Source organism: Callospermophilus lateralis, chromosome 15, assembly GCF_048772815.1.
Source record: "Callospermophilus lateralis isolate mCalLat2 chromosome 15, mCalLat2.hap1, whole genome shotgun sequence".
NCBI lineage: Eukaryota > Metazoa > Chordata > Mammalia > Rodentia > Sciuridae > Callospermophilus > Callospermophilus lateralis.
Window position 1 is genome coordinate 67,090,594 of NC_135319.1, and position 26,439 is coordinate 67,117,032.

The window sequence follows — 26,439 nt, forward strand, 5'->3', positions numbered from 1 at the left end:
GAAGCCTTGGGTTCAATTCCGATGAGAGTTCCTTTTTTTTTCCAAGTACTAGACTCTGATCAAACATATGATTCGCAAATGTGTTCTTCCATTCTGTGGGTTGCAGTTTTAATTTCCTGATGGTATCTTTTGAAGCACAAAATTCTCAATTTTGATGAAAGCCAATATTTAAAATTTGTTTGCTGCTTGTGCTTTTACCATCACATCCAAGAAATTGCCCAACCTCAGGTTCATTAGTTTTCCTCACTGTGACCAAAATTCTTGAGAAAAACTCATCATGGTAGGAGGGCATGACAGAGGAAAGTTACTTAACTTTTGGCAGTCAGGAAGCAGAGAGGGAAGAGAGGGAACAAGGAAGTGGCTAGGAACAAGTTATAGTCCCCACGGGTGTGCCCCCAAGGACCTACCTACTCTTTCCAACTAGATTCTGTCTCCTGCAGTCTGTACTACTCCCAGCTATGAATTTCTAAATGGGTTAACCCATTAATAAGGTCAGAGCCCTCATGAACCACAATCACTTTCTGAAATTCTACCTTTGAAGTTTGTTTCATTGAGAACAAGCCTTGAACTCATGAGCCTTTGGGGAATATTTCAAAATCAAACCATAATATTCCACCCCTCACGCCCAAAGAGAGGAATCAATTAGGGACAAGATATAGCCTTCCGTGGCACAACCCCAATAACCTACTTTCTCCAACTACGTCCCACCTCCAAATAATGTCTTCAAATTATTAATTCATCAATGGATTAACCCATTGATGAGGGACACCTCCCACACATCCTTTGCAGCTGCCATGAGATGTGTAGCTTTCCTTCCTCACATCTTTCTGCTCTGATGTTTTGCCTTGCCTCAAGCCCATTTGTTGCCTTCCTACCATGGGCTGGATTCTCTGAAACTGTGAGCCAAAATAAATCCTCCTTCGAGTTGTTTTTCTTAGGTATTTCATCATGTTGACAAAAAGCAGACAAATATACCAGATAATGGAGATTTACACTAATATTTTCTGCTAAGAGTTATGTAGCTTGAGCTGGTGTACTTTCAGTACATGGTTTGAGATAGTGGGCCAACTTTCCTTTGTGTGTGGATATTCACTTGTTCCAGCTTTATTGAAAAATCATTCTTTCCCCATTGGATTATCTAGGCATGCCTGTCAAGAATCAATTAACCTTAGATGTATGGTGAATTTCTCCATTCCCCATTCTATTCCATTGATTTATTTGGCTTTGCCAGTATTATACACACTGTCTTGATTAATGACTCTGAAGAAAGTTTGAAATCAGGAAATAAGTGTCCTCCAAATTTGTGCTCTTCTTTGCATATTTGTTTTGCTGTTCAGGGTTCCTTGAATTTCCATATGAATGCTATGCTCTACTTATCTATTTCTCAAAAAAAAAAAAAAATAAGTTGGAACTTGATGAGAATTGCCTCGAAACTCTAGATCAATTGGGGAAATATTACCATCTTAACAATATTAAATCTTTCAATCCATGAACATAGTAGAATTTCTTGCCATTATTTATATGTCCTTTTTTTCAATAGCATTTTGAAGTTTTCAATGTGGCATTCTAGGGCACTTTTTATTAATTTTATTACTATTTACTTGGTTCATTTTGATCTTATAATAAATGGGATTCTCTTAATTTTATTATATATTATATATTGCTAGTTTATAGAAATAAAATTGATTTTTATATGTTGATATTATCTGATAGCATTGATCAACCTATTAATGACCTTGAATAGTTATGCATGTGTGATTTCTTTAGGATGTTGTAAAAATAGTCATGTCATCTGCAAATAGAGATAATTTTACTTTTTCCTTTCCAATCTAGATGCTCCACTTATTTTTTCTGTCCTATCAGATGTGTTTTAGGGACCTTCCTGGTTCTACCCCTTATGGAAGGGGGAGAAAATTGATGGCCATTGAGCATAAGGTATTTTATTTCTATACTCTTCTTGATTCCTATATAAGACCCTAACCTCTTTATACATTCTCACATAAAACATTTTAAAACCAGAATGAATTACTCTCCCTACTGGGAGTTTTTGTACACATGGGTGTATAGTGTACGGGTTAGCTCATCACTTTTCCCCCACTGAATCTTGATTAGACTGAACTTGTTCATTAACTCTTTTCTAAGATCATTTGCTTTTCTATCCTCTTCCTTTTTGTAATGTTTGCAGGTAGGAATAAGAAACCTTCAAGATGAAGTCACAAGTGTACAAAATACAGATTTCCTGGAACAGCACAGAGGTGTGTATAATCAGTGAGAAGACAACCAGGTGTGGCAGAAATAAGAAAGGAAATAAGAAAAAAACAAAGAGCAAAGATGCATTGTTAAAATTGGATACCAGTTCCTGGGAAACAAAGTGGAGACATTGAAAAGACAGACGTTCTGATACTGAAAAATACATATTCTCGCCTGAACATTTTAAACAAAATAAAAAGGGAAAGGGACTCAAATTAGGAAGTCAGGTATTAATTAATGAAATCAATGTCATTATCAATTTAGGAGAGCAAGATCTGGCAGAACTCAATGTGTATAACCTTTTGAGTTTGTAAGTTCAGAATTGGTTCAGAGTAGTACTCTTAGGAACTCCTCTAAGAGTCAAGTTTCTTGTACGTGAGGAGGGCAACTTTACTGCCCCCAGCCCACTCTCAACTTAAGTTATCAAGGTCTGGCAAAGCCTCAGTGTTTATACCTTTTAATTTAAAAAGATAGACACAGTATTTTACTTATTGATCTTCTTGTGTGGTGCTGAGGCTCAAACCCAGTGCTCATACATGCTAGGCAAGTGCTCGACCACTGAGCCACAACTCCAGCCCTACCTTTGACTTTGCATATTCAGAATTTTGGAGTTCTGTTAGAATGACTGATAGTCATGCTTGTCCAAGATGAGGGCATCCTTACAACAGGAAGCGGGGTGAACTGGCAGAGCTGGTTCTGACAAACTCTTAGAAGCCTATGTATACTGGGAGCAGTGGTACACCCCTGAAATACCAGCTGAGGGGATGATGCAGGAAAAACCCAAGTTTGGGCCAGCCTTGTCAGCCTAGGGAGACTCTTTGTCTCAAAATTACACATTTTAAAAGGGTTGGGGATGGGCTGGGGATGTGGCTCAAGCGGTAGCGCGCTCACATGCCAGGCGAGCGGCCCAGATTCAATCCTCAGCACCACATACAAAGAGGTTGTGTCCGCAGAGAACTAAAAAATAAATTAAAAAAAAAAAAAAAAAAAAAAAAGGGTTGGGGATGAAGCTCAGTGGTAGAACACTTGTAGAGCAGACACAAGAGCCTGGGTTCAATCCCGAACACTGCAAAAAATTTAAAGGTAAAGTATGTTTTTCCACATGAGGATTCTCCAATAAAGTAGAAAAAGTTTAAAGTAAAAGCAAAGCAAAACAAAATCCACCTTTTCCACCTTGTGATCATGAAGCCCTCTCTATTCTAGAACTGTACACCCTTCCCTTCGATCGTTTCCTTCTTCCTGCTGTTGTGCATCAGTGGTCAGGAAGCCATTTATTCTTTGGAGGCCAGGACTTTCTAGGAGCTGCACTGTCCAGCCTAGGTTGCAAGAGAAAGTTCTGTTTTCCCAGGCGGTACTTCTGCTGCTGCTCCAGGCCTTTCCCAGAAACTCTATCTTAGTGACACATGGAGAGCTGGCATTTCCCCAGGCCTTAGTGCCAACTGGTGGCACATGTTTGATTTAATAGGAGCAGACATCTCCTTTCCTGTTGCCCACAGTTTAACCTAAAGTTAACTCTTAGGAAGGGCAAGGCAGGTTATTGGGGTATGATTCAACCCCAGAAGCTTCTACTGTTTTTTTTTTTTTTTTTTTTAAATTTCTTTTAAAGGTTCAGGGAACATATAAGATGATGAGCCATAGTAACAGGTCCTAGGAGACTACAACAGTCAAAAAGCTCCAAGGCACAGTGCAATCAGATTCACATCAATTTTATTAGAACAAACACAACCTCAGATCAAAACTAGCTTCAAAGTTGATATTAATGAAAATTATTCCAAAAACAATTCTTAGGTTACAAATAATTACTATTTCACATAAGGAAAAATCTCACCCAAGGAAGGAAAAGGTATCCTGCATATATTTTCATAGCAATGAGTATACATTCTCAAAATTTTGTCTGGCTAATTATCCAACATTTATCAACTGCATTCATTCAATCTCTCAAGAGGAGGATGTAGTCTAACATCATCCAGAACATGGTACACGTCAAGTCCATGGTGGATACTGCTATAATAAAAACATGCAGGTTTTGAAAATTCCTCTGCTGATGCCAAAATGCTTTAGTAGAAGCATTACTCATGCCTCAAACCTGTCCATTGAGGTAGGTCAGTTTTATTACCCCATTTTAAGAGAAGGAATACTGAGGCACATTATAAATGACTTGTCCAGTGCTGTGGTCTGAATTCATGGGATGGACACTTCATCTCCAAAGCAACAGCATTGAGGTGGAACCATTAAGAGGTGATTAGGTCAGGAGTGTTCTACCCTCATGGATTAATGTCCTTATCTTAGGAGTGGATTCTTTATTGTCAGCATAAGTCTTCTTTAGGAGTCACATGGTCAGTGGCATACTGATAGGAGGCCCTGACCTTCACAACCAGTATAGCATAGCTACCTTGCCTTCTTTTCACATCAATCCACTTCTGCTACACTTACAGAGAACACACTGGGAATAATTGCAGACTGTTAAAACTTCCATTTTAAACACTGTAACCTTTTAATTTATAAAGGTATAAATAAAATATATTCAAATTATTTCTACCCTCCATCAAACGTGATTAATAAAAACAGCCCTAAGAAGTTTACAAAATGAAGCCCAGAAGGGAATCCTTCAAATCGATGTATTGATAATCCTCCAAGTGGGCCAGTTTTTACATCTGCACTGCTGCAGGCTCTCAGGTGTTAAGGGGCTCAAGAGGGAGCAAGGGAGGCTCACGTGTAACATGGATTAGAAAAGAGGTAAGGCACCTGAATAAATTGTCAGCACTAACCATTACAAATTCACTCTTGATCAGAGTTTCTTTTAATGTGTCATTGAGCTTTAGAATCTTGAAAAGTATTCTTTACTGAGTCAATCTACCACTACCCCCCACACTCATGTCCTGTACCCTCAGTCCAAGGTCTCCATCCTCACTTCTGTAGGAACATGGAATGGATCAAATTCGTGGGACAGAATTAAAAGAGAATGAGAAAAAATTGAGGATTATATCTACCTGATGACCTGCAGAGATAAAACAACCCAAGAGACATATTTGTGGGTAGGCACACAGGTCAGCAGATATGATCTATAGTGATCTTCCATAAGATTCTTTTCTGCTTTAATGAACAGTTCAAAGCAAGGCTGTCTTAGTGCAGGTTGGTCCCTTTAGCCTCAACTCAATTGACACAGGAAGAAAGTTCCTGCTTCCTCCCAACATCAGGCCTCAACAATGGACAAAGCATTTGGCATTGTACACTATTAATCCTGGTAAGAGCAAAGCCAGGCTTCCACATTGATGACGGAGGTACAGGGCAGGAAAGGCCCATAGTCTTTTAACTACTGACATTCTGTTTTTCCCCCCACAGACTTCTATCCTATTGTCTGCCTGGCTGTGTGGTAGGGGATGTCGGTTAAGTTTGCTAAACACACACTCTTTTCAGCAAAATTCATGCCATCTCAGATCCCACATTTAAGCCAAAGCTTTGCAGCAGACTCTGGCTCCTGGTCAGGGCTTCCTTTCAAAGTGAGAACCAGGTGTCCTCCTCTTCCTGCAAGAATCACACTGAGCATGCTCTCTTCTGTCCTAGAAAGGAGATTATCAACAAACCCTGCTTTCCTCCATGGTCAGCTCACTGGCACAACATGGGGCATTTGACTTAGCTTTTTGGAAAGTGAGCCTGTGTGAGCCAGGAAAGTTTTGAGAGGGTTTGCTAAACTTTTCCTAAGTTATCAGTGTGGCAGAGGCACATAGGGTGGAGGTGAAGAGGATCTGGAGGCCACTTCAGTTCAGTGCCCATAAGCAATGTGTCTGCAGAATAGGGTGTTGCCTGGATAGGAAGTCCTCACTGCCCTGAAGACACATAGGAGGCTGTGTCTTTAATGAAAAAAGGAAGTATAAGAGAACCAGTAAAAATGACAGATGGAGTAGAGCCAGGAAACAAGGAATACATGAAGGGGCACAATAACGGGGGAGGAAACCTAGGTTTTATTCTATATAAGGAGAAAATTGTAATGAATGTACCTATTATCTAACTTAGTTCACCAGAACACCCAACAGATCACTCAGCAGCTTCTGAACCCTCTGACAATGTGCTGTCAGAGCTCTTCCTTTGGAAAGTAATCTCTCAGGAGCTGCCTACAGACCCTGCCCCTCAAACTGTCCATCTCCTGCCCAGCAGTGGGAGGAATGCGTAAACCAATAGGTTCCTCTTGTCCTTCAAGCTACTTTAGTATTTCTTTTTCAGAATGAAATACTCCCAGTGAATATTTTCATGCTGCAATACAGATTATGACTATACCTGTTTAACTTTGACCCAAGTTCACCTGCTAAAATCTTTCCATTGTTGGAAGTTTGGAAATGCCACAGCCATCCTATCATTATAAGGGTAGTGATCAAAATCCTGAAGATAGCACAGCAGAAAGATGAAAAGAAGTTGAATGAGAAGCTCACAGAATCCTCAAAATTCTATTAACTGTTGCTGTATCCATCACTTCTGGACATGGTTAACCTGACAACTTGTTTGAGTATGAAATAAGAAAATGTCCTTGTTATATAGGGGGAAACGTCCTTCCCCAGCAGAGACCACGTTTTCTAAGGATGAAATGCTTCCCATTTATCCTCAGTCTAAACTATATTGAGACATTGAGATGTGCTGCGGTAATTTAATTGCCAACCTTCAGGGCTACTCTACCAATCAGGAGAGAAAGGACGCATACTGAGTAGAGAGGCTCCAGGTCTCTGCTAAGTAGGCAGCTGGGTCTGACTACAAAAAGCTTTCCCACCTCAACCACATCCTTACTTACAAATCATACCCTGCATGCTCACTCTCCCCTGATGAATGACCTGCTTTGCAAACTCTGTGACAAAGTTATTTTCACCTTCCATCTGGCAAAGCGTATGATGACAGTTAATGGGCACTTTTGAGAAGATTTTTTTGCATATCTAGCTAGAGCCACCAATCTGGAAGCTCAGGAGAGATCAAGAAAAGAGAGTTAACTGTGGCAAAGATCTTTACTTTTAGGCTCTAGAAAAGACCATTGGGTTTTTACAATGGACACCAACTTATGGCTGATCAGGTGCTTGCCTGGGAGGCAATGAGGGATTAGAGAAAGGAAGGTGATAGGAACCAAGCAAGGCAAAGGATAATGGGAATAGAAGAGCAAAAAAAAAAAAAAAAAAAAAAAAAAAAAAAATCAGCCTAGCTTCAAAGAGGGGACTTGTTGCCTTTCAATACTTGCGCATTTACAAGAATACTGTACTAGAATGGGTTAAGGTCATCGTCTTTAGCATCTGGGTAGCATTACTCAGTAGTTAATTAACAGAACATTAAACCTCTGCCCAGATGGCTTTAGAAAAGGAACCTGGACATCCCCAAACTCAGGCACTCTTGTGGCTTCCATCTCCAGTTCTCTTAATCCTGGCCAGGACGGCGGTCTTGGATACTTTCTTCCTGTCGTAAGCTAGGCCAAGGGCAGCCATGCAGTCGATGAAGAACGTGGTAAAGTTGATGTGCCAGCGGTACTCACTGGCAGAGTAGTCATAGGGGAAGGTGTGGTGGTAGTTGTGGAAACCCTCACCTGGAACAAAGCAAGGAGATAAGTTATAAATCTCGGTGGATTGACGTTTTCCTCATCTTGGCAACATCTTACCCAGCAGTGCACTACAAACCTCAGAGAAAGCTGTTGTTGCCAAGTGAATGGATGAACCCTGTGTCTTCTACTCTGAATCATATGCCCTGAGGCACCTTAAGAAATGAGTCAAGGGAACTGGGGCTGTGGCTCAGAGGTAGCACGCTTCCCTAGCAGGCATGAGGCACTGGGTTCGATTCTCAGCACCACATACAAATAAATAAAATAAAGGTCCATCAACAACTAAAAAATATTAAAAAAAAAAAAAAAAAAGAAATGAATCAAGAAGCCCTGGTCACCAATGGCTGACTGGGAGCTTTTGTGATGGGAAATCTATCTTGAGGATAAGGAGACTATAGAGAGAAACTGGTACTGCTGACAGAGGATTGCTACTTCCACCCAGGGTTTCATAGCAAGGTTCTAAGTGAGCAATCACTAAGCCTAACGTTCATTTTAAATGGAATCATACACACATGCATATACAAGAGAAAAAGGGAGAGAGCCAATGGGTTGCACTTTCGGCAGCAAGACACATCTCAAGGGGAGTGGCTGTAGGGGAAGGTCAGCTTTTTCAGGGAGAAGATGAGCATGTGACTGTGAGGAAGGTAATTCAAGATGAAAAACATCACAATGGCAGCAAACAATGGTAGAAGAGAAGCTCTGAGATGAGAAGGATGAAAGAGCAGCTTTGGAGTAATGAAAAACAATGGAGACTAAGATGCTGACAATCACTTTTTTATGATAGTCCTTAAGGAGGCTAGAATCTAGAAGGCTTGCTATAGTATTATTTATAATACAGGACACACATGTATATGAAAATTCAGATTTGTACAGACTAGGTAATTTATTTCAAACATGAGTCTACTTTAGAACAATAGGTCTGACCACTGATGAGAAGTGGCCATGCGGTCTGCACAGGGAAAATTAACTTGAGGCCTTTGTCAAAGTCTATATGTACTTGGAATAAAAGGGCAGGAAAAAAGTAGAGACAGATGGTAGAACTGTTTCCCTCATTCTGGCAATTGGAACTAGGATTATAGAGAGGATACAATTTAGGAATAGTGAACAATCAGATTAGAAAACAGAAAATTGTAATCAAATTCTCTGCTTTACTGGAGGATTCCCACAGTTCTGTGGGGGAAGAGGAGTTCCCAGCATATAGTAAAGTAAGCAGAAAACCGAAAAATAAAGGACAAGAGGAAAATGGACTGATAGGAGGTGGGAAAGGACCACCAACAGATGCCCTGACTCTCCTCATACTTGCATCACTAAATAATAAGGCCAGCCTACTCTTTTTTTTTGGCACTGGGGATTGAACCCAGGGGCACTTAACCACTGAACCACATCCCCAGCCCTTTTTAAAATATTTTATTTAGAGACAGGGTCTCACAGAGTTGCTTAGGACCTTGCTAAATTGCTGAGGCTGGCTTTGAACTCACCATCATCCTGGCTTCAATCTCCCCAGCTGCTGGGATTACAGGCCTGTGCCACCGCACCCACTCTTAAAAGTAGGGCATATTCAAATATAGTAGTGAGATTTAAAGTGTGGCATAGTTGAAAATTTTTAAACTAATTTGTAATCAATCTACATTTTATACAGAATGTTTAAATATAAAACACTAAACACACAAACCATGCAGATGTCTCAGCTATTGTATTTCTACATCCCCCATCCCATTGTAAGACTACAGCCTATGAGATGACTAGAAAAAGGAAATCTCAAAAGGACTCATTATAATAGATAGCACATCCTTTCCATTTATATAGAGTTGTTGCTTCACTCCCATAAGGGTTTCCCAATATGCTGCCCCCAGTTTTATAGCGGAAGAACTGAGCTACAAAGTGGTCATAAAAACAGTCATTTGGATTTCTCTGGCTCCTAACAGACCACTAGATGTGATCATATTAAGGATGGATGACTTACCTACAGCTCCCAGGGAAACCAGAATATTCTCCCGGGAGTTAATGTTCTTGTCATAGGGGCGGTATCCATACAGGTGGGCAGCACTGTTCACCAGCCAGGTGGCATTGAGCACTACAGCATATCGCAGGAAAGTGGCAACACACAAACTGTTTAGAAAAGTTTCACCCCAATAGAACCAGGGCACCAATGTGGGCAGGATGAAGCATATCAACAGAACAGCGGGCTTGTAGTACCTACATTGAGAGATCCCACAGTTAGTCAGTGGAAAGAGAACTGTCACATTTATCTGGACTGCCCATTTTTACTGAGTGGGTTGTATATTTTCTCCTACACTATGAGTACAGGATGGCATAAAACAGAAAGAGGAAATGGGGTGAAAAATCTTTTTTTCCTTGCTCTTTCTTTTTGTACCAGGGATTAAAACCAGGGGCACTGCTGAGCCACATCTCCAGCCCTTTTTTATTTTGAAACAGGGTCTCACTAAGTTCCTTAGGTTGGCTTTGAATTTGTGATCCTCCTGCTTCAGCCTCCAGAGCCGCTGGGAGTAAGAGGCGTGTGCCACCACACCCAGATGGGGTGGAAATCAGGTTTTAGATGAAGCAATATGGACCTGCTAAATGATTCCCATCTCTTCACTTGAAATCCATTTTCCTTTTTCATGAGACCATAGGTCATGTGGTCAAAAAGGTAAGGGTTCAAATCTCAAGCTCATTAGCCCCAATTCTGCTGCCTGGGCTATTACCCATCTGCCTTAGGGCTCCCTTAACTTTAAATGTCCATCAGTTTTTGGCATAGTCTATGCAAGAAGGCTTGCCTCCATTTCCTGTGACAACCCATAATTCTTTGCTATGCTTTTCCTTCAGGAGTCTCTTTGATCACCTGAAGGTCTCTGTCCCTCCAGAGGCCCTGTCCTATTCTTTCATGCAAAACCAAGCCATTAATATTCCAAGGGCACTGACCGCTTACCTCCTTACAGCAGTCACACCTTTGACTTGTATGACTAACATTCCTTGCCTCCAACTCCCTTCCATTGCTGTCACTGACTGCATCACTACCATGGGTACTTCCTACCAGCTGACCTGTATCCCTGCCTCTCCTCTCTCTGGCTCAATGGTTACTTCCACCCACCCTGAGAATAGGCTTTCTGAAGCACACCTCTGACTGTACCATATTGCTGCAGAGACCATTAGTAGATTCATGTTGCCAGATGAATTAAATCCTACATCTGTGCCTCGGCCTCCAAAGGAACATTATCAGTCTCTGTAATCCTCTATCTAGAGCCACCCCTGTACTCTGAACAGAAGGACCTTCCCGGAACATGCATGAGGCTATATTTCATTCTTTTCATTGTCTTTGCACCATCCCTGTTTACCCATCTTTGAGAAAAGTCTCTATCCATGGGTGGATTCTGATGCTACTTTATTTGTAAACCTCTCCCTGGAGTTCCTTACTGAGCAATCTCCCTCCTCTTTCTTCCTCTGAGTACAGCAGGATATTCTGCCTTGTATCATGGTTATCCGGGTACTTGGTTTATTCCTTAATCCCCCAATAGGCTTCATACTTCTTTAACATAAGGATTAGTTATATTCATTTTTGTATCCCTGATTGTCCTAGGTCAATAATCATTTCTTGCCCTTAATTTGTTTCACTAAAATAACACACACAAAGAAACAGAGCATTAGTTCATGTCTGTGTATCTGTGTCACATTAAAAATTAACTTTTAAATGATGATCTGAATATGTAAATCACTCCGTTTTTATTTTATAAGTTCAGAGAGAAAAAGTTGGGTCCCTGAACCCCAGATCCCCAGGGCCACATCCCCAGCCCCATCCTCCCTTCACTCACCTCCTCTGGAACATCACCAGCTTCTCAGCTTTTAGGTCAGATAGGTTCAGCGTCGCCCCCTTCTCTTTGACAGCTGGGTGTTTGCGCACAAGCAGCCAACCCACGTGAGAGAAGAAGAAGCCACGGCGGGAGTTGTGAGGGTCGGCATCCGTTTCTGAGAACTTGTGGTGGGCACGGTGATCTCGGGCCCATTCATAAACATCATTCTGGAGGGACAGAGAAGAGGAACGCAGGCCTGAGGAGGGACGCCCTCCTGGGGAAAGTCCAATGCCTGGATGTCTGCAAGGGCCCACGGCTCTCAGCCCAGCCTCACAAATATCTATGAGTTTGGCTCCAAAGAAGGGTTACTGAAGCCTGTCCTCTTCTGCACAATTGCCCCTGAAGCTCAGGTGGAAAAGCAATTTAATCCCAGGCTACAAGAAGAGCACTGTTGCTTCTTGCAGTTATATGATGGGGAGAATGGAAGTAAATCATACTGAGCTCAGACAGTTTCATTAAGAAAGAACACTGCCATTTCTTGAGCAAAGAAGGAACAAGGTCCTCATGGGCCCATTGTGGGAAAGTATGAGTCAAGTGGCCCCAGATTGATGGTCTGTGGGTATCAGTGGCAGAGACTCTACCCTGATACCTGCACAAGTGACAGCTCACCCAACTCAACAAGAACAGCAAGTGATTCATGACTGTGACTACAGTTCCAAAAGACCTCTGGGCTTGCCTAGGGCTCTTTCCATTCCTTCAATATGACTTTTCCTTCCCTTTGGCCCTCAGGTAAACAGCAGGAACTTCAAGAAACAAGTTACTAGAGCAGAAATGATTATGAAAATGTGCTAAGCACCTCAGATACTGCAAAGACAAAGGAAACTAATTTATTGTTTCCCTTTTGCTGCATGCTAAGCCCTGTACCACAAGCTATATTGTGCCCTTTGCTATAATTTCCCCCATTCTGTCTCTGTTATAAACCTATTATCTCACTACATTTTAATACGTGACTAACCTAGCTTAATGTGGTCCTATCTGGGGCTGCCATGCTAAATTAGTCATTACTCAGTTTCCTCATCTATAAATTGGGGATAATAATAAGACCTACCCCCTTACCCATCTTAGAAGGAAGTAATTAAGCTATATCAAGTACTTAAGCACAGTACCGGGCACATAGTTCTGTGCTATATGTTGTTACTATCTAAAAGAAAAGAGCTCAGGAGTGTGTGACACATCACCTTCAATCCCACTGTGGTGGAGTCCTAAAATAGTCAACCTAAGAGCACAAGTTTAATGTTCACGGTCTCCCCAGGAAACCAGGTTCAGTGCCTAGTTTATGACCATGGTTCCTTATGCTGAAGGCAACAGTAGCTACACTATATGAGAAAGAAATTGGAGGAAAAATAATTCTCTATCTTGATAGCCTTTCTTATTTACCTCCTATTTCCCGTCCCAGTGACTGAAGTATCCCCAAGCTGGATAGAATTAAGCACTGTAGGGCAGACGGTAGATGAGATGGACGTCATTACCCAAGTACATGTATGAAGACGCGAATGGTATGACTCTACTTTGTGTACATCCAGAGACATGAAAAATTGTGCTCTATATGTGTACTATGAATTGAAATGCATTCTGCTGTCATGTATAACAAATTAGAATAAATAAATAAAGAAAGAATTAAGCCTCACTTGAGATGACCAAAGTAGCTGGAAAGGGCAATGGCTGTCCTACTGGGGCTGTTCTCTAAATACTGATCCTCTTCATTCCATCCTGGATCAGTGACTGAGTAGAGACATAAGAGCTGAGCAGCACCTGCTACTTACCTGGAACGCCATGGTGTTGGCAATGATCAGGAAGAGCCGCAGGGGCAGCCGCGCTTTGTAAGTTCGGTGGCTCCACAGGCGATGAGCTCCTGCTGTGATGCCCAGGCCACTGATTAAATAGTACACATAGGCTGCCAGGACAAGACGATAAGGGAGTCACCAACAGGAAAATACATAAGGCATGTCAAAATACTCTCCTAATGCCAGAGTCTGTGTGTTCTTCAGGTTTTGGGTGAGGATCTGCCTCCCCTGAAACTAAGGCCTCTTGGAGTTTTTTGTTTGTTTGTTTGTATTGAGGATTGAACCCAGGAACACTTTACCACTGCGCTAAGTTCCCAGCCCTTTTTATTTTTTGAAACAGGGTCCCACTAAGTTGCTGAGGCTGGCCTCTGACTTGCAATCCTCTTGCCTCAGCTTCCAGAGTTTCTGCAATTATAATCATGTAACCTGGTACCTGGTAGCCTCTTAGCTTTTACCACATGAAAAGTATCATCATGTCTACGTATCAGCATTTAAGGAGGCAGGACAGCAGAAGGAATAGGACTCTCACCACTGTGCCACTCGGCACTATCGGTCTGCAGGGGCATTATCCCAGAGCCTATTTCCTTTGACCTTCAGCTGAACTTTTGTAAGATGTTCAGGGTCTCAAAGTACTGCCACAGACCTTAGGACCTGGAAACTAGTTGTGAAAACAGTAGCAAGAGCTATGTGGCACTGCCCAGTTGGAGCAGCCATAAGTTGTAGAGAACAATCAAAGGATGCAGTGATGTGTCTATTTACCACCTTGTACAAAAGTACTTCAGTCTTGTAGAAGACAGTGTGTCTGTTTCTGGGAAAGTCAGCCCTACAGAGTTGTATTTGCACAGTGGCTCAGGTCCTAGCAAAATATTAATATTCTGTAATTCACTGCATACCTTGAATGGAGCAGTTCCTATTAACACCTCATAATGCAGTTGAAGAAATAGATCCCCCACAAAGATTGTTTATCTAGACCACACAGCTAATAAACCAAAGCCATGGTTTGAAGCTAGATTTTTCTGTCAATAAACCCTCTTGTTCCAGCTGTGCCAGCCACTCTCCAAGTTCTGTGCCCAATTCCTTGTTCTCTCCTTTGCCAAGTCCCTGTGAGACTAGATTCTTGAATTCAATGCTAATTTTAGACAACACCAAGAGATAGTCAAAACTGGTAACAGAAACAGAACATTGTCCTGCCTCAGCATCCTCTAGTTCTGCAGGCTCACAAGGCAGCAGATATGATCTCTAATGGGAAAATGGGCAGGTGTACCTAACTCTTCATGTGTTCAGCAGTTCTATGGGGCACGGCCGAGGCCAATGTTTCATTCTGATTAAGTGGGTGCAACAGTGGATCTTCAAGGGCCATATCACTTAGTTGTGGTTGAAGACAGCACATTGTAACAAATTGTTCTAGCTCTTCCACAGTCAAAAATAACTATTTCCTAAATAGCCTCCTCCTCTCCCTCCCTGGCCTTCTGCATCCTATCCTGTTTCTTCTTCAGGATACTCAGGAAAGCCATAGTCAGTGACTGTCAAAGGAAAGTGTTGTTCCAGGTGACATGAGGTCTATGAACATGTGGCAATTGAAACCTAATATTCTTCACCCATACCTGGAAAAATCACACTGGAACCAGAGCCCTGCAATCACCAGGAGGAAAGAAAGGGCTCTGGACAAAGCAGAAGCACTTGGCCAAGAAGCAAGGGAGCATTTAGGATTGTTTCATGGTGCAGATGTCCCTGGAACATTGAATCCAAAACTACATGTCGTTCTATCTTAACAGGGGACCTGGGACAAGAACCCAGGCATTTAGCTGCCTGTTGTATCCAAATTCACTGATTCTAACACAGTAGTGCTGCCCCATTTGGAATCTGGAAAAACTTTTAATGAGAAAGGGGTTCTTCTTAGTTACGTTTCCCTGTGGCACCTGAGAATGTCTATGACAAAGCTCAAGGGACCAGATATCATCACCTATTAGACCTAAGAGATTGAGAGGAGATGTTTAACACCTGGCTGGCCAGCCAAACTTTCTAAACCACTGCTCTCCCAGAGAGCTGCTGGAAAAACCCCCACACCTTAGACTGTTCCAGGAAACTTCTGATGGTCTTCTGGAGAGGGCATCCTGGTTCCCCACTCCTCAGAGAGTAACATTTGGGCACTTGGGTTTCTAGAACTCCCTGTTTCCCCTTCCCAACTCAGGCTTCAAGGGCAGAGGTTAATCTGCTTGCAAAACAGCACCTGTGTATCCAGGGGGCAGGACTGCTATCAGCCTCCAGCCACAGATCCCAGAAAAAGCTGAGCTTAGGGCGGGTCAGGGAGGACCTGGAAATTACAGCTGCCTGAGGACTAGGGAGGGGGCCAGGAGAGCTGGTATTAGAAGGTGCTAGCCCTTGCGGGCTCTGGAGAGAAGCTGAATCAAGGGGAAATTACCTTATTTCATTTTAAGAACATTTTATTGATTGGCATGTGCTTACCTAGAATAACAGTAGCACAGTACACAGAAATTTTCTTCATCTTCCTCCATAATAAACCAGCCTAATCTGCCCAGGGCGGGGTCAAGTCAAAATAGTTTTGTGGAAACCAAGCAAATGATACAAACAGAACAGCTCTTTCAGGATAGGGGTCTTTGTCACTTGTCTATACCTCAAAGCCTCCTGCACATGTTCTCAGCCTTGATCCCTAACATCCATGTCAAACTGCCCCCAGAACAGACACTTTTACATCCCAATCCTACTAGGTTCTATTCCTATCCCCATCAGCCTCTCTCAAGCAACCAAAGATATATGGGTGGCAAAAACTGGACAAAGAATAGTAGCCCTTCTGTAGAAGACTCCACCTTATTAAAGATCAGGGAGACACCTAGGGGTACTGGCTCAGGACAAGAGGACATGCTTACCCCAGAGCCAAGTGTAGAACTTGCAGGTGGGAACCAGTGTAATCCCATACAGGGCTCCCAGGTGCAGCAGACCCATGAGGATGATGTTTCTCCAGACAAACTCAAGTTTGGGCCTGGGGCCCTCTGCATCCTGGTAGCTGGGGTCATATATGTCATCTTTCATTTCAGGGCGGATGTCTTCTTCGGAGTAGAGAGGGTGGTTCTCCAACTTCTCTCCTTCATTCTGCAGGCTCCCCTTGGGAGGCGCTGTGATGGTGGTGGTGGTGGTGTAGGAGCTGGAGAGCTAGAAGGAGAGTTAAGTGGAGAGTCAGAAGAGAACAGAGGCTTGCAGCAGCAGGGTCACTTTGCGCTCTAAGAGGAAGGGGGAAGGGTGTTGTAGAGGCACAGGCCCTGCCCCAGTACCCAGGTTACATGAGGGTGGCTTGAGATGGAATGGGGAAGTTTCCAGAGATTATGCAGACAGACAGATTGTGGGTAGAACATTAAGGTGAAGTGGCAGAAGGTAAGAAGGCTGAAACACTCCTACCCGTGGCAACGGACAAAGGAAAAGTCACACGTATACATAAAGGCGCCGGCAACACCAGGTTTTTCTTTACTTTAAAAGCTTAAGAAACAAGGGGTATCAAGTGCCCCCTATTAAAAATTTAGTTACTGAGAGCAAAGCAATCGACTGAAGGCAGAGCAGCTCGAAAAAAGATGCCCAGGTCCTCCCAGGAGTTTTCAATCAGTCACCTATAAGCCAATTCAAACCTCATAGCACGCGCGGCCAGAGCCACTTCTGGGAATCTCACCTGCAGCATGTGGGCCGGCATCTTGCCTCGGTGATGCTGGGATACGTTCCCAGGGCCGAGACTGCCGAGCGGAATTCGATCTGCAGAGGCCGGAGGATGGACTGACCCGGCTTAAGATCCGCGATCTAGTACGTGCGCTCAGAACTGTTTGGGCGTCTTGCACGCGCGATGGATGTCCCGGCCGGAAACTGCAGTGCGCAGATCTCCCGGGGCTGCGTTTTTCAGGCTAGAGTTGGCAGTGATTGTGTCCGGTATTTCCTTGATTCGGTTTCAACCACGAGGGACACAAAGCGCAATGCTGGCCGAAGAAGCCAAGAGAGGAGGTGAGGGCGGGAAAAGGGAGGAGACCAAGAGGACAGGAGCGCTGTAAAGAGTCAAGGCACCAGAATACTGCAGACAACAACCCCCAGCGGCGGGGGTACATGCTAATTAGGCTTCCTCAACTCTGGTCGTCATTGGCCAACGGGAATTTGGTGCCACCTCGTCCTGCTGTCGCCATTGGCTCGGCGCAATCTGCTGTTCCCACTGCCACCAGGTCGTCGCTCCCCCGCCCCTCTTTTTCTGCTTTTGGCTTCTCCCCCCAGCCCGCAGCTGTTCCTCCGCCCACCACCCCGCGGCCTCGGGGCGCTGGTGAGCTCTCTAAGCCCGAGGACACTGTCACGTTGTTGGGGGTTGGATCCAAGCCCGGGACTGGCGCGCGGAACAGTGGGGGAAGCCAACCTACCTCGGACCACTCGTGACTCCATCTTTTTCCCATCTCCCCAGGAGCGTGGGAGAGGAAACACGGTTTCCATTACCGAGAGCGGAGTACCAGCTCCCCTCCTTAACGAGCACCGGGGCTCTGGCCCAGGGAGAACTAATGCTCAGCCTCAACCACCAGCTCCAGGATGATAACCCCAGACTCCAGGGAGTTAATTTCGAATAACCAGAAACTTGCATAAAATCTGTGTGACTGCTCTCACGCACTCTGGTGTCACTGAGCACCTCCACAGGGTGCCGTCTCCACCAGCCTCAATGGGCTATCCTGTCACCATTCCTACGCCTCCAAAATGAGTCTGGATGCTTTGGGAATTCTGATTGTCATGTGAAAGTTTGGAATCTTCTCTATGCAAAAAGTTAGGAAACACACAGGTGTTTTCACCCAGCAGAAGGGCAAAGGACTAGTATGTGGAATAAGGGTAGGGGGCCAGTATTGAACGAACCCCCCAAACCAACTCCCAAGAGTCATTTTATTGAATCCTCACAAGGTCATCTCACTGTAACCCTATGAGGGGGTACTGCATGATTCCATTTAAAGGAGGAAGAAGGTGAGGTATGGAGAGATCAAATGCCGTGGCTATCCATGATCCCAGCAGTCAGTAAGTGGTGGAAGCATGAGTTGAACATAGAAATATGATGCTGGAACTCCAGCTCAGGACACTATTGCCCTGGGACCCTGAGGTGCTTTGACCTCACAGACCTATCAGGGCATAATCTCTGGGCCTCTGGGAGTCCTACCTGGAATTTTGAAGGCTCCACATTCACCCAGCCTGCTTCCATGACCAGGTCTCCCCATTGCTGCTCTGAAGAGGGAGAGCTAAGGAGTTCTGTGTCTCTCAGGAAAAGTCACCTGGGATTGCCTGGGAGTAGGACAGAGCTCTGGCCTCTGGCCTCAGGGGCAGGCCACATCCTTGACCAGTGACTAGTCACCTTCACTCTATTCCTGACTCCCTGGTCAGTGGGAAAGTGCTGAATGAACCTAGCTCCCAGAGTGGAGCGCCTATGTGGTAATTGGCTCAGCAGGATGTGGAATTCAAGTCTGCCTATGCTGCTCCTCCTCAGATTCTCTCAACAATGTCATCTCTGCTAAATTCCTTTGCCAACTGCAGTTTTACTCTTTGTCTAATCCATTCGGACTGAGAAAACTAACAAACCATGCGCCTTTTTCAACAAAAATACATTTCACACCGTTCTGGCAGGGAGTCTGTATCAAAGCACCAGGAGGTTTAATGTCTGTGAGGACCCACCAGCTGGTTCACAGAGGGTCATCTTTTCTCTGTCTTCATTTGGGAAAGGGGTGAGGTTCAGTTCTAGGGTCTCTTTGTAAGAGGATCAATGTCATTAATGACCTAATCACTTACTAAGCACCCATTCCAAATGCTATCATCACATGAGAGATTAGGTTTCAGTGTATGAATTTGAGGGGATATAGCATCTAGAGTATTGCACTCTTCCAAGAAGAAGATTCAGGATTTCTTTTAGGGTATACCCTTAATTGTAACTGAAGATGGCTCTCCCTTTGAGACCAACTTTCCTTCTATTTAACTACCTAAGTATATTGACCTTTGTTTCCTCCAGACCCTGGACTTCATCAGGTAACAATAAAAAATCAGGGTCCCCTGAAACCTGCCCTGTTGAGAGCCACAGGTTAGTCGGAATGACGCCTGGCATTTTGCAGGAGGGAATGGTTGAAAGGTGACCCTGCTCTGGGATTGGGGCGGCTCCGGGATTAGGGCGGATCCTGCTGCCTCGGGTGCCCTCTACTTTGGAGTTCCCGTTGAGTTCTCGCGGGGTTCCTGGAGAATTGGCACGCAGAGCCCGGTGCAGGGAGTGTGTTCCCGGGAAGTGTGTGTAGAGTGCCCGAGAGAGTTGGGGAATAAAGAGTTGCTGTTTGAACCTACGAGGCTGTGTGGTGGCTCAGTTATTTTGTGCCCAGCCAGACTGCGGCACTGCCCTGCCACTTAGTTAGCCTCTGGTACACAGTGCTGCTAATGTTGCTAAAATTAAGGCTGGCAATGTTACTTAGGCTGGGCACCATGTCATTCATTTTATGCTAGAGAAAGAAAGTGGGTTGCCAAGACAAAGGTAGAATAGGAGTCTTCTATTTCTCTTCAAAGACAGGCTACTGCCTGGTAGAGAAAGCTCTTGGAGTCCAGGGAAGTTCTGGGTTAGGGAGAGTGAGCAAAAGGTCAGAGCCCACTTGGCTGTTGATAACCAAAAAAGTGGGACCTGGTTCATCCCATGAATATCTGTGACAATGTCACCCACCACTTTCAGACCTCAGGAGCTCATGACCACCCACAAAATAAGGCTGCATGGTACAAATAATATTATTAGAAAAGCATAAGCCTTAGCATCAAGAAGTGTTAGGTTAGCGACAAATTAGAATTTTAAAAACTTTGGTCAATATTTCTTTACAATACAATTATTTATGACTTAGCTGAAAGATATTTTCTCAAACAAGAGATGGGACAAATTATGCTAGGATTGAGACAGAGATTATGATAGGACAGAGATTGGAGCACTGACATTACTTTATGAAAAGGGGCAGAAGTTACCATGGCAGTTAACTTCATTTAATTTTTTGTTTTTTGTAGGGGGGATACTAGGGATTGAACTCAGGGGCACTCAACCACTGAGCCACATCCCCTGTCCTATTTTGTATATTATTTAAAGACAGGAGCTCACTGAGTTACTTAGTGCCTCGCTTTTGCTGAGATTGGCTTTGAATTTGTGATCCTCCTGCCTCAGCCTCCCAAGCCACTGGGATTATAGGTGTGTGTCACTGCACCCGGCTCATTTAATTTTTTAACTCAAGAGAATAGGAAAAAACAGGTACAATTTAGCCATCTTAAGCAAATACCATGTCAATAACAAGAACTTTCTGTTGCCTTCAGGGTGAAGTCTTACCATTGTAGGCTCACTGGGACCAAACCTCCCACCCCTCTATTTATGCCATCCCTCATCTCTGTCTACCTTTAAGCCTTGTTTTCTCTATTCCCATGATATTCCACTGTTAGAGCCTGAGAATATTCTTTTCCCTTTGTCCAGACTGCCCACTGCCCCCTCCCCCACGTCCCTTCTTCCACTAAATTTCATTTAGCTAATTCCCATTTTCTTCAAGTGTCCAGAAGGTTTACCAGGCTAGCCCCATATCGGGCCCTCTTCCGTCCTGTGTTTTCATCATTTTCATGCTAGGATGCTTCCTGAGGACAGGGCCATGTCTGTCTGCTTCACTGCCATCTTCCCAGCAGTCCCGGGCCTAAGGAGGTTCTCAACAAGGATTTGTTCATTGAACTTGTTACATAAGTCATCAATAGGAGATGTTAAAGGATTCTCTCTTTAAAGACTGCTGTCTTCAGGTAGTAGATGTACATTTTAATAGAGACTTACTGGGAACTATTTACCATTAAAGTTTTTTTTTTTTTTTTTTTGTACCAGGGATTGAACCCAGGGGTGCTTAACCACTGAGCCACATCCCCATCTCCCTCCCCTTTTTAAAAAAATTTATTAGAGAGAGGGTCTCACTGTGTTGCTTAGGGCCTTACTAAGTTGCTGAGGCTGGGTTTGAACTTATGAGTCTCCTGCCTCAGCCTCCGGTGTGGCTAGGATTACAGGCATGGGCCACTGCACCTGGCAGACCACTGAAGTATTTTTTAATGTGGGATTATCATTAATTGAGACTATTCTCATATTCCATAATGAAAGCAAAGAAATATTGCATCTTCTCCCCACCTCTACCTTTTGCACTTCCCTCTGCTCCATTCTCTCTTCTTCTCCCCTCTCCTGTTTCCTCCTTCCCTTCTTTCACCTCACTAACAATTTCAATCCAAATGACAATGTCGCAGGGTAGATGTTGTCATGGCAGTTAAATTTGGGGGGGGGGGGGCGCAGAGGTGCAAAGAATTGGCTGCTGCAGTTTAAGCAGGTAAGGGGCCCTCATGCAGGGGGCTGCCGGGCTCTGGGTGCTGGAGTCTGAGTTAGGTAAGGGGAGCACCCATGTTGAGGGGACAGTCTGGTGTGCAGTGTTGGACCCTACATGCATTGAGGAAGGAGACCATGTGGTGAAGAATGGGACACTTCAACAGTCTCAAAGAATTTTCCTTCTATAAGAGGCTAGAGGTCAGGGCTGAGGGCCCACAATGCTGCCTTTTGCTTTGTAACATTTTCAGCAATTTGAGATCTCCAAATCCAGAACTAGCCTTCAAGGGTAGGAAAGCGTGTGTGTCAAGGAAAAATAAAAGGGTATAATTTTATTTTCTTTAACAGTTTATAGCTTGCTTTATAAACCCATGTCTGTGGGCCTTCCTTTGTTCTCTTGCTGGGGCCCTGCAAATGATAGGGCTGGACTGCTGGGAATTCTCCTGGTAACTTTGTTTTCCATCTTATTTTTCCAAAAACAGAAATTAAGAAAGTGGCATTTAAAAAGCCCTCTGAGCCTGTTTGTGCCTTTCATCACAGTACCGTAAATTGCTGGTAAACATTTCACAAGCCAAGTTGGCACAGGAATAATTAAGCTACAGCAAGAACTAGCACATGCCAAGCAGCCACTTCAGAGCCAAATGTCAGCCACTGGAGAGGCCTGACCTGGTTAGAGCAGCCCAGGTCCCCTCCACATCTCAGGATGGGCATGTCACTGTCTCAGCTCTATCTAGACTGACCCTCACTGCTCTGAATGAATCTCATCTTCCAAGAGATTTGCCTTGCTCTACAAAAAAAAAAACCAAGATTCACGTTCAGTTTACTGAAGGTTTGTACTTCCAAACTGGCCACAGTTTTTGTTTTTCTCAAAAGCAAATTTGAAAACACTCTGAATCTCTACTTTCTCCTTCCCTTCCTCCATTTCTTCTCTCCTTTCTTCCCTCTTTCCTTCTTGACAGATGGTACATAGACATTAATTCAAAGAAAAAAAAAATAATGGGAATTTCTTCTGTCCTGGAAGGTAAACAAGCTTGTTAAAGAAGGAAAGCAGGGGCTGGAGCTAGAGCTCAGTAGTAAAGTATCTGCCTCACATGTGTGAGGCACTGGGTTCAATCCTCAGCACCACATAAAAATAAATAAAGATATTGCGTGGCCATCTGCAACTAAAAAAATAATTTAAAAGAAAAAAGAAGAAGAAGAAGGAGAGCAGACTATTGTATACACCTGGAGCTCAGGAGCTCACTATCCCAGAGCTAAGAGGGTCCCGTCCTGTGCTTAAGCAAGTTGGAGAGTGTCTTCGTGCCTCCTTCATCATCACTAACCGTGTACAGTGGATGCTTCTTTGATGAAGCAAAGGAAGTGGCTCTCAGCAGAAGGTGAATAGAGGAAAAGTACAAGATGTCAAGTGAATGTTTTATTCATGAAAACCAGCATGAGAGCCATCCAGGGTGAGGAAAGAGCTGTTGGTCACAGGGGGTGATTTTTCCAGCCACACCCATGAACTCAGAACAATCTCAGCCATTTGTGTCTTTTGAGATTGCAAAGAGGTAACACAAAATAATTCAGCTTTATTGGAGCTGAATTCATATAAAAGGGAAATTCAGGAGGCAGAACCTGTGGGTAGCAAGACTGAGTTCCCTGTGGTATTACCTTGAGTAATCACTAGGTCCCTTTCAGTTCAAAGATTCTAAGATTTTAATATTTCAAGAGTTTTGGAGGAGGGAATCTCACAGGAGGCATTCCACAGATTCTCAGTGTTGAAATCTGCTTTCTGGAGGGGTGGAGGAGTTTACCAGGATTGAACACAAGGGCACATAACCACTGAGTTATATCCCTAGCCCCTTTTTTATTTTGAGGCGGAGTGTCACTAAGTTGCTTAGGGCTTCGCTAAATCGCTGAGGCTGGCTTTGAACTTGTGATCTTCCTGCCTCAGCCTCCCACGCTGCTGGGATAATAGGTGTATGCCACTGTGCATGATGGCCAGTGTAGAAATCTTGACTTAGCCCAGTCTGGCTGAGGTTGAATTTGTTTGATACTTTATCTGAATTTGGGCTTAATTGTGGTCACCCAGATTATGAATTAGTGATATTTAAAAATAATATTAACTTTGTTTAAATGAAAATAAGAGATTAGAAAGTATGACTTTCACTGATATTGAAAAAGTATCAGAGGACCAAAATCTTTTTGTTTTATTGACTCATTCATTTAATTAGCAAGGTATAGGAAAGAGAAATAGCAATGATTCTGAAGCCAAAATAAATGAATGCAAGCCCTTCAGGTTATAGTAAGTATAGGACTGTGAGGGGCCTATGTTCCACTTCTTCCCAGAGGGAGTGTGGAGGGGGGCGATGCAGAGACTGACAGCCCAAGTCTCACCAAATGGAAAGAGAGAGCCACTGACAGCAGAGAGGCAGCTCCCATCCATTCCTGCTCTAAGCTGTGCTTCTGCCCGCTGAGCAGCACCTGCTGACCCCTACTGAGTCTTAGGGCCTGCGGCTGGGGACACTCCCCATCCTCATCCCAGAAAGTCATGAGGTCCCTCACCCTTCCTCCCAGTCCAATGGCTCAGAAGTGTGACCCTCACCTGGAGTACAGGTCCTCATCCTGGGAGCCAAGCAAGTCAGCTCCTGCATGTTTCCCTCCGCTTCTCCTGGCAACTAATCTTAATTGCAAAAAGAGTGTTTTGTGGAATCTTTAAAGAAAATTGAAAAATATTTCAGATGTTATGCTACTATCTTTATGAATAAAATCTTTTCTGCCTTTTATTTTTCACAGCAAATGGAATGCAAATGGAATTCCCTCATGAAGGAAATCAAAACATTCTTACCAACATATGCAAATTCCGGCCTCTTTTCCTTCTTAATAAAAGAATACTTTTTGAAGAGGCTCCCCTGGGGCTGGGGATGTGGCTCAAGCGGTAGCTTGCTTACCTGGCATGCACGTGGCCTTGGGTTCGACCCTCAGCACCACATACAAATAAACATGTTGTGTCCGCTGAAAACTAAACACTAAATATTAAAAAATTCTCTCTCTCTCTCTTTAAAAAAAAAAAAAGAGGCTCCCCTGATGGACCTGTTAGTGGACTTGGATCCCAAACCCAGCTTCCAGAGGTATGTCCAGGTGACTAGTGTGACTCAGGGCAACACATATCCAAGGGGTGTCTGGTGTCTGTTCTGCCTTTTGCCAATCTTAAACCTGGGAAGGACACAGGCTAGTTTCTAGGTATAAACCAACATGGAGTGTTTTTTCTCCCAAGGTTCTATAGCTTTCTTTCTTTTTTTTTTTTTTTTTTAATATTTATTTTTTAGTTTTCGGCGGACACAACATCTTTGTTTGTATGTGGTGTTGAGGATCGAACCCGGGCTGCACGCATGCCAGGCGAGCGCGCTACCACTTGAACCACATCCCCAGCCCCCTAGCTTTCTGATTTCATCTTTAGATTGTCATTAAATAGATATATATATACAAAGCTATGGGGAAAACCAAACCAAAACTGAATTCTTATTCCATAGAGGCCTGAGGTTAAGGACTAATATACACTTCTCACAGAAACTTGGAGAAGAATTAAACTCCCTGTTTCCATATGGGGTGGGAGCTTAGTTTGGAAAACTGTCTGACATGCAGTGGGTGCCCAGAAACTTCCCCTGATAGTCAATGAATAGCCACTGCCCTGTTCAATTGCTAAGTCCCTTTCTGTCTCTGTGCTCTAAGGCCAAGGACAAGTGGCAATACTTCTGTCAGTTTGATTCTAAGAAACTTGAATTTATTTACCAAGACCTTAATAAACTTTTTATTTCTTTATATGTTAAAAGGCTCGAAGCAGATGGCATTCGATTGCCCCTCACTATTAGAGGAAGACCTCTTCTACAGAGAGTATATAAGGCACCAGCTTCCAAGGCTTGGGTTGCTTCCTACTTCCTTCCACTGCTGCAGCAAGTAGGTGTGCTAAGGTTTCTACTCTGCTGATGGGCACAGTGGTTCTGTATTAATGTTGGCTAGAACTTGGATATTAAGAATGTAGTAATTATTAAAGAAGCAGGAAACACCATACCAGCCCTATGGATTGGCTGGAGTTTAAAACATTTTTATTGCACTAAGGGACTAGGGGAGATGACTTTAAGAAGAGTTGTTATTTTATGAAAGTTTTTCTGTTGTTGTGGCAACAGTAAATAGCAGTCCAATTTAGCAATTACTTAAATGTTTGAAGATTCAAGCATCTGGGAGAATGGGAAGCAATAACACAGCCCCTTCTGCTCTGCTTTAATTTTTCACTCAACAAACACTGTGTGCCAGCCATAACATAGGTTGTTTGGGAGATATGAAGATGTATGATGGTAGCACCTTCCATTAATAAGCTTAAAATTTAGTAGAGGAGGTTAATTCCACACATGCAAATATCTACAATGTGACACAATACAATAGGAGACAGGCCATAAGAAAAGTGCAAAGTGTGTTCCTGAAATGACTGGGACATTATATGGGGAGCTGGCCTTTGAGCTGAGCAGGAACAGGACAGATGAGAGGGTAGGATCTTACAGGCAGAGGAAACTGCAGGAGTGAGAGCAGAGTCCAACTTCCTTCTCTGTGAAGTCTTCTTTACCCTCTCCCCTCTTGTCCTTGCTACTGTCACCA

At 43.7% G+C, this 26,439-nt stretch overlaps 1 protein-coding gene across 1 annotated transcript; it reads right to left on the reverse strand.

The window, feature by feature from the left end:
• Positions 1-3,940: 3,940 nt before the first annotated feature.
• On the reverse strand, positions 3,941-17,530 carry LOC143380984 (stearoyl-CoA desaturase). Its single transcript, XM_076834204.1, has 6 exons — positions 17,128-17,530; positions 16,337-16,619; positions 13,428-13,558; positions 11,626-11,831; positions 9,780-10,012; positions 3,941-7,804 (listed from the first exon to the last, which is right to left on the reverse strand). Exons 1-6 carry the CDS (start codon positions 17,146-17,148, stop codon positions 7,605-7,607), a joined length of 1,074 nt encoding a protein of 357 aa, XP_076690319.1. The 5' UTR covers positions 17,149-17,530; the 3' UTR covers positions 3,941-7,604.
• Between the last annotated feature and the right edge of the window lie 8,909 nt (positions 17,531-26,439).